Genomic DNA, 12460 nt, shown 5'->3' on the forward strand with positions numbered 1-12460 from the left:
TTCCTGCCGTTTGTGACATGACAATAAGGAGGAGAAAAACACACAGGGGGGAGAAAAAGAGAAGGAACTGGAGCCCGGCGGACCCAAATGACGAGTTCAAACTGAAGACGGAAAGACTGTATCGAAATTGACGCGCACAGCAAGATCGACTTGTGCCGGTGCTGAATTGGGCACAACCTATATTTGCAATCTTGTTGCTGGGCGCTTTGTTTTTTACTATATATACATCCATGTATATATATTAAGCCTGGAAGGATGGGTTGTATTCAGAGTATAACTTGCAAATCAAGGATACGGCGAGAGAATATAGTGGTGTATGACGTTTCTGCTACGATTGATCAGTGCCCAACTCTAATAGAGGAAAATTCCCCCATTGTCTTACGGTACAAGACACCATACTTCAAGGCATCCGCCCGGGTGGTGATGCCTCCCGTGCCCAGGAATGAAACGTGGGTAGTTGGATGGATCCAAGCTTGTAACCAAATGGAATTTTTCAACACTTACAGCGACCTCGGAATGTAAGGGAATTTAACACGGTATAGTATATATGCCATGCACTGACATTTCATTCTGCAATGCACCCGTGTACTATGCTCATTCACAGACAACAGTGAGCATTGCAACACGACCAGTCCAAAAAAACACACACAAAATAACAGTTGCATCGCTAAATCCAAAATGAAATTGCATAACCTATCATCTTATTTAAATATACTAATGTTGATACTAATTGTGCAGTTCGGCTGTGGTGAATAGGTGTTGTGGCTGCAGCGACCTGTGCTTTGGTGAGGAATTCATTCCATTGCACCGAATGCAAATAAAGTGGAAATTTGTTTTATGTTTTAATGTGCAGGATTTGTCTATTATTTTATCACTGCATGGTCACTCAACGCGCCCCTTTGCGACACCCGCTATATTTTTGTTCAAATTTAGTGGCGGGAGTATCATTGCTGCTTTATGCAGGCAAACGGTTAATTTTCTGTGCAGACCAACACTTTCAGACTAAACATGCTCACCCGCCCACCTTTCTCTCTATGAGCTGGGAGTCATGTCTCAGTGAGGTAGTTAAATATGACTATATATTAATGTAGCTGCGGTGTTTCCATGCCTTCCAACTGACTGTCTACCACACAAACTGTTAGAAATAGTTTTAGGGCGCATATTTAAATCTGCAATGTCTATGATTCACATCACGGTTTCAAATTAGTCCCACGAATTAAAATTACGCTCAATAAACCAGTCGTGATCAGCTAGGCTGAAGTTGCTTTTTAATCATTGCGACCCAACTTTCAAGCGATGATGAAATAGCCGATTGGAAATTAAAGGCTTTATCTTTGCATTGAAATGACGGGCACTGTGACAGTTTCCAACTCGAGCTTCCGCATTCTCCTTAACGATCAGGAGAAGTCAGGCTTTATTCGGCAACATAAAAATATTGGACTTGATTTGGAGCTCGCTTGTTGGACGCCGGGAACACGGGGCGTAACGATTCAGTCCCACTGACAGTAAAATTGCAAGTTCCAAAATAGTGTCTTGATACTTTGCGGGGACAGTTCCATCTTTCTGCACATGAGTCTGGGAATGCATTACACTATTTCACGAGCAACACAGAAGAACTCCGGGGAGCCTCTCAGAGTGCTCTTTTATCTTACAAACGACCGAGCTATGTTTAATGTCAAAATCGTCCAGCCCCTAAATAAACATTTAGGTAGTTTGAAAGCGGTTTCACATCATCGTCCCCACATTTTGTAGTGGATTTTCTTCATCGCCCCCCCCCCCCACCCCGCCACCTTTTAGATGTAAAGTTCTGTCACTTCTCAGAAGACTGTGGTTAAAATATAGCAACAGTCCATTAAAGCCTGGCTCTGCTTTATTGACATGACTTGGTGCTGAGCACATTCACTGAGCTGTGAATTTTAAAATAGACTGTAGAAAAAGAGACTGTGTAGGCTGAACCTTTCTCCCTTTGTGTTGAAGTTCCCAATCAATACTGGACAAGCAAGAACTCTGGCAGGCGCCAAATATAGCACATCTCCAAGTGCTTTACATAGCTGAGAGCAGTGATATGATATGGATAGATTGCTGTTGTCTTACATGTCATTTCATTGTCCTTGCCACGAAGCTGACTTAAAATGTTGTCCTCCACATCACCAGTCAATATCTTCATGCCCGCCATGCATATATCTTGTCACATCATTGGGCAGCAAACTAAATCATGTTGACAAAGCTTTAAAGCAACTAAAGGAAGTTTGTAATGTTGCCGGGATCCAACTATATCAAACTACTTCAAGAGCGCAAAAGTTCGCAGATAACTGTTATCTGTCAGCAACAACGATGACAACTTGTATTTCTATAGCATCCTTAGATAGTAAATAAATATTAAAAGAACCATTGTTAAAAAAACACTGCCACCAGTCACATAAATGGAAAGGTAACCAAAAATTTAGTCAAAGAGGTAGGTTTGGAAGATGAACTAGAGGACAGGGGCGCAGAAAGGTTTGGGGAGGGAATTCCCAGAGCTTAGGCCCAGATAGCTGAAGGTGGAGTGGCAAAGAAAATTGTAGACAGGCAAAGGGCCAAAATGCACAGATTTTGTTGGGTTGTGGGGCTGGAGGAGACTACAAAGATGGGGAGAGGCAAGCCATGGCAGGATTTGAAGACCAGGATAAATAGCAACCAATATGCCTCATATTTTTATTCAATTTTAAAATGCTAAGTTGTCATCTCTTTCTTGTGTAGCCTAGATTTTGTTCCTCATCGATGAGTGTATTGTAGGCCCTTGACTTGCTGTCTGCTCTGCTTACCCACCCACACTCGAAAACTCTACTGTTTAAAAATCCTTCCAATGGATAAAGGATTTTTAAAAAAGCTTTGTACTATTCTCCCGTGTATTTACATCAATTTATGGGGGAATTCATTTGAATGGTTATTTATGTCTTTGAATAGAAAAAGGTATTTAGGGGAATGATTTAATTGTCATTTACAGCTCAAGGTGTAATGTTTGCCTAGTTATTTTTATGGCCAGGGAGTAGACTTGGATTAATATTTCTACAAAATGTACTATATTTTAAAAGGGCTCCATTTACCTGATTAATTTATTCAACAGTAATCTCCAGTTTAAAGAAGCTGATGACTTTGTCTCTCTCTTTCTCCATATATTGTGGTATATTGATAATCACCAAGTCTTCTGGTGTGCTAACATAGGCAATTTTTAAAAATGAATTAATAAAACCACTATGAGCAATGGAAATCTGTGAAATTCAGGATTGGTAGTTGGGGATTATGCACTTAATACTGGAGTCTAGCTGAAGAATTTGATAGACATGGAGTAAGTAGGAAGAGTAATAGGTCCATTACACTTCTAATCTTGAATCAGAATTATGCTTAGCTCGACTGAGCTAAAGATCAAGTTGTTCTTCCTGAACCATCTCTTACAAAGAGATTGGTACATTTGCAGTACTGAATACATACTATTTTTGCCCTGTTCAATGAGTGTATTTATTGCAATCTATGGAGGATAGTTCTACCCATTCAGTTAGAGCTCCCTTTCCATCAGTTATATCCAGTTAATTTACAATCACAATAGATAACTGTAAGCAGTCTTGTACTAAATATACATTCATAGATACTAGGTATTTCATAACCTTCCTGAACTACATTATATCCCTTCCTTAGTAGAATGTCACAACACCCAATTAATGGCAACAATAATTTACTTAAACATCTGACCAGATACCTGTAAATTCACAGTTTTATTTTAAATTAACATCCATCGAGAGTGGGGTAGTTATGAGGACACTGAGTGACTAAGATGTTTTGCTGGCCACTATGGTTTACTCGGTTAAGAGAATATTTCTGGATGATTGAATGAAAACTTCAATACAACACAAATTTTACTTTAATGTGATTGAAACTTGCAATGTGCTATATACCTTCAACCTAGTCCTGCTCAGCTGCACTCACCACTCCACCATCACCAGTTAAGTCCCAGTTTGATAAATTGCCAATTCGCTTTATCCTGCAATGGAAGATTTAGAACAGTTTCCACATTTTGCACATACTCACACTAGACCTTTGTACACAGCCATACCATTATCATTTGCTTTCACACCAGTCAGATGCAACTCCTCCAACTGGCAATGTAATCAAAATCTCCGCAAGACTATTGCTGATTGCTTGAGGGGTGACCTCACTATATCACAGTGGTGTTTTTATTGCAGAGTGATTTATTTGAACCACTTCTATGAAGAACAGCACAGTTTATTAGAGTGAAGCCTTTGCTACTGTTTCTGCTGAGCTTTTGGTTATTTTCTAGAAGACAGTTGGCAAATTGAAAGGCTTCATAAAAAGGCTTCCACAATAGCAGCATCAATAAAAGGGTAGTTTTAATCAAATAAAAGTATCAACTTGAAGGCAGAAACTAGAGAATATTAATTATTTTGAAAGTAATCCTGTTTATTGTGAACTGTTAATTTTCTTGTATTGATCTAAGCCATGAAAGAAAAAAATCTATTGGAAAAGAAATAAACAGCATTTAATCTTTTCTATTCATTCATGGGATTTAAATATCACTCACCTAATTACCCTTAAGAAGATAGTGTTGAACTGTCTTGAACCACTGCAGTCTTTGTGGTGTAGGTACTCTCACAATGCTGTTATATAGGGTGTCCCAAGGTTTTAACCAGAGATTGTGAAGGACTAGCAACATATTTCTAAGTTTGGACCTCTGTGACTTGGAAGGGAATTTGGGGTGGGGCATTCCCGATGTGCCTGCTGTTTTTGTTCTTCTGGGGAGTTGAGGTCACAAGCTTGGAGGAAGCCTCGGCGAATTGCTGAAGTGCATTTCGTAGATGGTATACACAGTAGCCATGGTAACCATGGTGTGCCAGTGATGGAGCGAGTGAATTTCAGTGCAGTAGGTTGGCTGAGATGAGTGTCCCTGTTGTAATTTGATTTTTCATGTTTTTTTTTAATGTTCTTAGAAATTAAACCGGTTTGCAGATATTTTGGATTCCTGGCTTTTGAAACAATTATATTAATAAACAATCATTTAGTGATGGCATTGTTGTTTCACGTTATGGGACATTAGCAGCGGAGTAATAGAGTTATACCAAGAACCAATTATAGCCTCACCATTTCCCTATAGAAATACATACAAACGAAGGAAATATGGAGGGGCCACGGGAAATTAGTGTAACAATAGACCGATGTTCCTTTTGCATGGTCAAAGACTTTCAGGGGTCTAAAAGACAAAAAAGAGGGGAACAGATAGAATGGATAGTGAAACTATTTCTGCTGGTTGGGGAGTCTAAGAAAAGGGGAAGGGGGGGTTAAAAATAGTCAGACATTTCAGGAATAAAATTAGGAAACACTTCTATGGGCAACGGGTAGTGGAAGTTTGGAACACTTTTCATCAATGGTAATTGATGCAAGATCAAGTGTTAATGTAAAATCTGAGATTGATAGATTTTTGTTAGCCAAATATATTAAGAGATATGGGGCAAAGGGACAAGTGAAGTTAGGTCGCAAATCAACCATAGCATCATAGAGCAGAAGAGACTCTTTGGCCTATTGCGTCCACACCGACATATTAGAAACACCTAAACTCCCACCTAATCCCATCTGGCAGCACTTGGCCCATAGCCCTGAATGTTATGATGTGCCAAGTGCTCATCCAGATACTTTTTAAAGGATGTGCGCCCACCTGCCTCTACCACCCTCCCAGGCAGTGCATTCCAGACCGTCACCACCCTCTGGGTAAAAAAGTTTTTCCTCACATCCCCCTTAAACCTCCTGCCCCTCATCTTGAACCTATGTCCCCTGTAACTGACCCTTCATCTAACGGTAACAGCTGTTCCATATCCATTCTGTCCATGTCCCTCATAATCTTGTACACCTCGATCAGATTGTCCCTCTGTCTTCTCTGCTCCAATGGAAACAGCCCAAGCCTACCCAACTTCTCTTCATAACTTAAATGTTCTCGTTGAATGCAGGAACTGGCTCAGGGTAGGGCTGAAAGGCCTCAACCTATGTGCGGGTTGCTCTGGTGCTCCAGTTTCCTCCCGCAGTCCAAAGATGTGCGGGTTAGGTTGATTGGCCATGCTAAATTGACTCTTAGTGTCAGGGAGATTAGCAGGGTATAAACGTGGGGTTACTGGGATAGGGCCTGGGTGGGATTGTTGCCAAATGGCCTCTTGCTGCACTATAGGGATTCTATGATTCTATTCCTGTGTTCCTAACTCTGCCATTTCTTCATGATTCAAGGTTAGAAAAGTAGTATACCAGACAAGCTTTTGAACTTAACGATGCACATTTTATAAGCCTTATCCTTTACTCACAATCTTTTTCTCTCTCTAGTTTTTAATATAACTCACTGTGCCATGTACTAGCCAGGCCGAGCTCCCCTATCTCCACCAATGCTGCCTTTGTCACATCCTCCCTTTTAATGGGGAAGTGACTGGCTTCTGCTGGGTGCAGTGCCCTGATGGCACAGCTAATTTTAGAACTCACTGCCTGGGAAAGAGTTAGTGGGAATCAAAGCTCCGTCCTAAGACCCCAAGACATAGCAGGTCTAAATTTCAACTTGTGGCTCACTCAATCTTCCATCGTCTATTTTAAAACATTTAACTGACATTTTCGGATTGAAAAATCTTTGCTGCGCAATGAGAGAGGCTAGTAGAGCCCCTACTCATGGTTCGTGTGGATTTCGTATCGATTAGAGTTCATAATTGGAAAATGTTGCTGCTTACAAATGGAGGACAATGACCTCACAGAGCAAATATCCCATAAGCACTGCTATCACTGAAAGCTCTACACTCGGAGAGCAAAATGGTGCAATGTACCCTTAAACTAGATTTGCTCCTATTTATTCTGTGTCCCTGTATAGTCTTGTGGCAAAATCATATCTCTAAATCTTTAGGCTCTTTGGGTCTTGTCAGTTTTGCACTGTTTACAATAGTCAGTGCTAAACAGTTTTCAAAAAGGTTACAATGAATAGGAATATCGAAACTCAACCCTCACAGGTTGTATTTACTGCACAAAATAATCCCTCCAATAGAGACTTCTCAAAATTATTTTCCAAAAGATTTGTTTTAGAATCATAAGTGTTCTCAAACTGGGGATTTCATTTTGACTTTTCAAACCTCTACGTGTAAATCTTGTTGTGGTGTCAATTTCCAATTATCGTCTCTGGGACAATAGGTTACAATAAAGTGTTTGTCATAAATAGGCAAGTGATATCGCTTCTACAATATAAAACAGAAAATGCTGGAAAAAATCAGCAGGCCTGGTAACATCTGTGGAGAGAGAAAGAGTTAAGGTCTGGTAAGATAAGACCATAGACCATAACATATAGGAGCAGAATTAGGCCATTTGGCCCATCAAGTCTGCTCCATCATTCAATCATGACTGTGTAACTCTTCTGCAGAGTTAAAGAGAGGGAAACATGTGATGGATTTGATACCAGAGAGGAAGGCTTGGAACAAGCAGAGCAGAATAAAAAGTCTGAGATAGGTGAGAATTAGGAGAAATTTGACAAATATGTTTTGGACAGAAGACAAAAGGGGGTGTTAATGGTAATGTTAAAGACTAAAGGAGGTGCAGATAGTGGCTTAAAGGTCAGACAGCAGAATATGTTAGCAGCAAAATAAAGGTCAGTGCTCTTGAAAGCAAAACTTAAGAGCAAGTGACAGATGGCCCTGTTTGGGGGTGTTGGGACAAAAATGGGATTAAAAAGGGGGGTCAAGATGGAGAAGAAAGTTTATGGTCTGAAGTTGTTGAACTCAGTGTTAAATCCAGAAAGGCGTAAAGTGCCTAATGGGAAGATGAGGCGCTGTTCCTCCTGTTTGCACTGGGCTTCACTGGAACATTGCAGGGATATTGCTTGCTTTCTATTAGGACAGCAGTTTCCACCTAAGATTCATTCTATCATTGATACATTGGGTAAACTTTTTATTACTTGGGAAAACCTAAGTAACACACTGACATCATGTTTCCTCCCTTTCCCCAAAACAAACCGGATTAGATTGTGCAACCTAATGAACTGGCAATATGACAACACTTGACAAACTCATTTGTTCCACCATGTGCAATTATACAGTTTCTGATATGAGTGCTACTCGAGGGATTAGCACATGGCACTTTTAAAACTATAGTCTATCCTGGAGGAGTTACTTTGGCACTACAACAACTTGTATTTATATAGCACCTTTAAAGTAACAAACCTTGCCAAGGCACTTCATAAGAACACACTCAGAAAACAATTAAACCGAGCCAAAGAAGGAGATATTCTGACAATTGACTGAAAACTAGATCAAAGAGGTAAAGTTTAAGGAGCGTTTTAAATGGGAGAAGAGGAGAGATGAAGAGGTTTAGGGAGGGGATGCCAGAACTTAAGAGCTAGACAGCAGAGCTGCAAACGGTGGGACAGAGGAGCAGGAGCATGCACAAGTGGGCAGCGGCATGGTTGCACAATCTAATCCGGTTAGCACTGCTGCCTCACGGTGCCAAGGACCCGGGTTCAATTCCGGCCTCGGGTCATTGTCTGTGTGCAGTTTGCACATTCTCCCCATGTCTGCATGGGTTTCCTCCAGGTGCTCCAGTTTCCTCCCACAGTCCAAGGATGTGGGGTTACGGGAATAGGGCCTGGGTGGGATTGTGGTTGGTGCATGCAAATGGCCTCCTTCTGCACTGTAGGGATTCTATGATTGTATGAAGTGGGAAGAATTGGAGTGCTGTAATTGAAGGAGGTAAAAGAGATAGTGTAAATCATGAGGATTTTCCTTTGGAAGACAACCTGAGGCAGTTAATATATGGACAGATGACAGTAGAACTAATTTATCTTTGCTTTCAGACTATCTTCCGTGAGGAATAGAGCAAACAGTGCAGTAAATTATATCAATTGACAGACTTGGTAATGAATTTTGCATTTCTCAGAAGCAATAGACACATACAAACATAAACAATACTGTTTTTATATTAAATCTTTTCCCTTTCTCCTCAGTATGTTTCAAAGTAAAAAGGGAGAATGTTGATGAACAAGGACAACTTGATTCATCAACTGCCCCTTCCTAACATCAAAGAGGTGGCGTACCACAGGGATCAGTGGTAGGTCGCTTATTGTTTGTGATATGTATAAATGATATAGATGAGAATGTGGTGGGGCGGGGGGGTGGAATGATAAGTAAATTTGCAGGTGAGACAAAGAATGGCAGGGTGGAAGAAGGTCTTACGTTGCCGGAAGATATAGATGGGTTGATCAGATGGGCAGATCAGTCAGTCGCAGATGAAATTTAACCCTGCAAAGTGTGAGGTGATGCACAAGACAAGGGAATGCTCAATGAATGTCAGGACACTAGGAAGCTCAGAGGAACAGAGGGATCTTCATCCCAAGATCCAGGTCAATAGGATAATTGGGAAGGCATATGGAACATTTGCCATTATCAGTCGTGTCATAGAGTTTAAGAGCAGGGAGGTTATGTTGGAGCTGTACAAAACTTTGGTTAGGCCAGAGCTGGAGTAGTGTGTGCAGTTCTGGTCACTTCATTATAGGAAGGATGTGATTGCACTGGGAAGAGTGCAGAGGAGATTGCTTGGGATGGACATTTGAACCAGGAAGAGAGACTTGATAGGCTTGGGTTGTTTTCTTTAGAGCAGAGAATGCTGAGGGTGGACCTGATTGAGGTATATTAGATTATGAGAGTTATGGACATGGTGAATAGAAAGCAGCTGTTCCCCTAAGTCGAAGTGTCAATAACAAAGGGGCATAATTTTAAGGTGAGGGGCAGAAGGTTTAGAGGGAATTTGAGGAAACATTTTTCCACCCAGAGGGAATGTGGAATGCACTGCCTGGAAGGGTAGTAGAGGCGGGAAACCTCACACCTTTAAAAAGTGGATGAGCACTTGAAATGTCATAACATTCAAGGTTATGGGCCAAGTGCTGGAAAGTGGGATTAGAGTAGATTTAGTGTAGTTTTGTCAGTGCAGATTTGATGGGCCAAAGGGCCTCTTCTGTACTGTATGACCTTGTGGTTCTAAGTAATCGACAGCACTTCCATATATCAGACATAAGGTAATACTGATAACGCCTTACTTGGCAATAGTAATGTAGTTAAAAGGCACCTTAAAACAGTTCAATCATTGTATCCACTTCCTCGGAACTCAAATGAAGCCAAACCAGTAATGCGGAGAAGCAGTTGGGTTGATGAAATCTGCGACATTGGTGGAGATCCTTTCTATTCCCTGGCAGCAATTCAAAACCTGGATTTTACAACAACATCAAAATCCCCATCACCACAATACCTAATGACATTTCAACCCAATATTTTAAAATCTGATCACTTATCGATGTAAAGTGATATTGCACAAAATATTTCTTCCTAATTATGAATAAAAACCAATGTGTAAATGAGGAACATAAGCTCAGGAGTAAGCCATTTATCCCTTGCATGCCTATTCAATTAAACCACAGCTAATTTGCCACCTAAAACCATAGGCCTACCTTTGTCCCGTATCCCCAAATAACCTGACTCTCAGAAATGTATCAATCTCAGTTTTAAAATTTGAACTACTTGCAGCATCAATTTCCCATAGCAGCAAAGAGCTCCAAACTTTTACCATCCTTTCACGAGAAAGTGTCCCCCACTTTCTTTTCTAAAGGGCCTGGTTCTAATTTTTGACTTGTGCTAACCAATCCCCAACCGGTGGAAATAATCCCCCCCCCCCCCCCATTTACCCCATCTCATCTTAAAACCTCAAAAAAAATCCAAAGATGTGTGGGTTAGGTTGATTGGCCATGCTAAATTGCCCCTTAGTGTCAGGGGGATTAGGGGTGTAAATATATGGGTTACGGGGATAGGACCTGGGTGGGATTGTTGTCATTGCAGGCTCAATGGGCCATTTGGCCTCATTCTGCACTGTGGATTCTATGATTCTATGAAAACTTTGATCAAATTTCACATCAATATTGGGGCGGCACAGTGGCATAGCGCTTAGCACTGTTGCCTCACAGCGCGAGGGACCTGGGTTCGATTTTTGGTTTGGGTCACTGTCTGTGCAGTGTCTGCATATTCTCCCCGTGTCTGCGTGGGTTTCCTCTGGGTGCTCCGGTTTCCTCCCACATGTCCGAAGGACGTGCTGGTTAGGTGCATTGGCCATGCCAAATTCTCCCTCAGTGTACCCGAACAGTTCTGGAGTGTGGCGACTGGGGGATTTTCACAATAACTTCATTGCAGTGTTAATGTAAGCCTACTTGTGGCACTGATAAATAAACAACTAAATTGACTACATAAAATGTCAACCAAGGTCATTCAACTCATCGCCTCCAGCACCCGAACTCTTCCATTACAGTACCAGTTGCCCTCTGAACGTCGCTACTATTTTAAACGTCCACTCTGTATTGATGTGGTTGGTAAAGTGTTCACTATCCTCTCTGTCTGCAGATAATGCTTACTTATATTTCTCTGTATCCAGGTCTAGCTGGGAACTTCCTGATTTGCGAGAAGGCAGGGTTAAGGCGATTAGTGATTCTGATGGAGTGAGCTACCCATGGTATGGTAACACCACGGAAACGGTAACATTGGTCGGTCCCATCAACAAGGCGTCTCGGTTCTCAGTCAGCATGAATGACAATTTTTACCCGAGTGTGACATGGGCAGTACCTGTGAGCGAGAGCAACGTGCCCCAACTAACCAGGATTAAAAGAGACCAAAGTTTCACCACCTGGCTAGTAGCCATGAACACGATCAGCAAGGAGAAGATCTTACTTCAGACAATCAAATGGAGAATGCGCGTTGACATAGAAGTTGACCCATCGAACCCGTTGGGCTACCGCGCTAAACTGGTTGGAAGGACACAGCAGGAACAACCTCGGATATTGACCAGGATGGAGCCCATACCTCCAAATGCCTTGGTGAAGCCCAACGCAAACGACGCCCAGGTTTTAATGTGGAGACCCAAACGTGGTCTACCTCTAGTTGTCATACCTCCCAAGTAGTATTAGAGGCTTGCAGCTATTTAAGGAGCCCTCACAAGGACGCGCGACTTTTTATACACCTCCAATTTCATTCAGCAGCAAGGAGCGAGCAAGGTTGGATTTCCCTTCATTCTTGGTATGTAGGCTATGCACTTGTTTGAAGGAGGTGAATGAAGCCTTTGGTTCAAATGTACATCACGGGATCTCGGGTGGCTGTTTACAAAAGTCATTCGACTGTAAAAACCGCACTGGTAACACTTGATTCTTTTTGTTTTTTTTGATAAGGCAAAGTTCTCAGTCCAGATGAACTGGCCGTGGTGCTGAAATGTGACGGGAATAAGGTACCACTATTTTGTAATCGCCTGGGAGCTGGTGTCGCTCCACAGTGCAGGCTTCAAGTCAAGACGATGCTTCCTTACTCTTGTTAACTTGTCTAATTATTCGACGGATTAATGGATAATCTATTTTGCATGCACCTCGTATTAAGAA

At 41.6% G+C, this 12460-nt stretch overlaps 1 protein-coding gene across 1 annotated transcript; it reads left to right on the forward strand.

Moving 5' to 3' along the window:
• The first annotated feature begins 255 nt into the window (after nucleotides 1-255).
• On the forward strand, nucleotides 256-11992 carry LOC144497890 (protein FAM78B). Its single transcript, XM_078219332.1, has 2 exons — nucleotides 256-518; nucleotides 11470-11992. The coding sequence occupies exons 1-2, from the start codon at nucleotides 256-258 to the stop codon at nucleotides 11990-11992; spliced, it is 786 nt and encodes a 261-aa protein (XP_078075458.1).
• The last annotated feature ends 468 nt before the right edge of the window (nucleotides 11993-12460 follow it).

This window comes from Mustelus asterias, chromosome 8 (assembly GCF_964213995.1).
Source record: "Mustelus asterias chromosome 8, sMusAst1.hap1.1, whole genome shotgun sequence".
In the NCBI taxonomy this organism is placed as follows: Eukaryota; Metazoa; Chordata; class Chondrichthyes; order Carcharhiniformes; family Triakidae; genus Mustelus; species Mustelus asterias.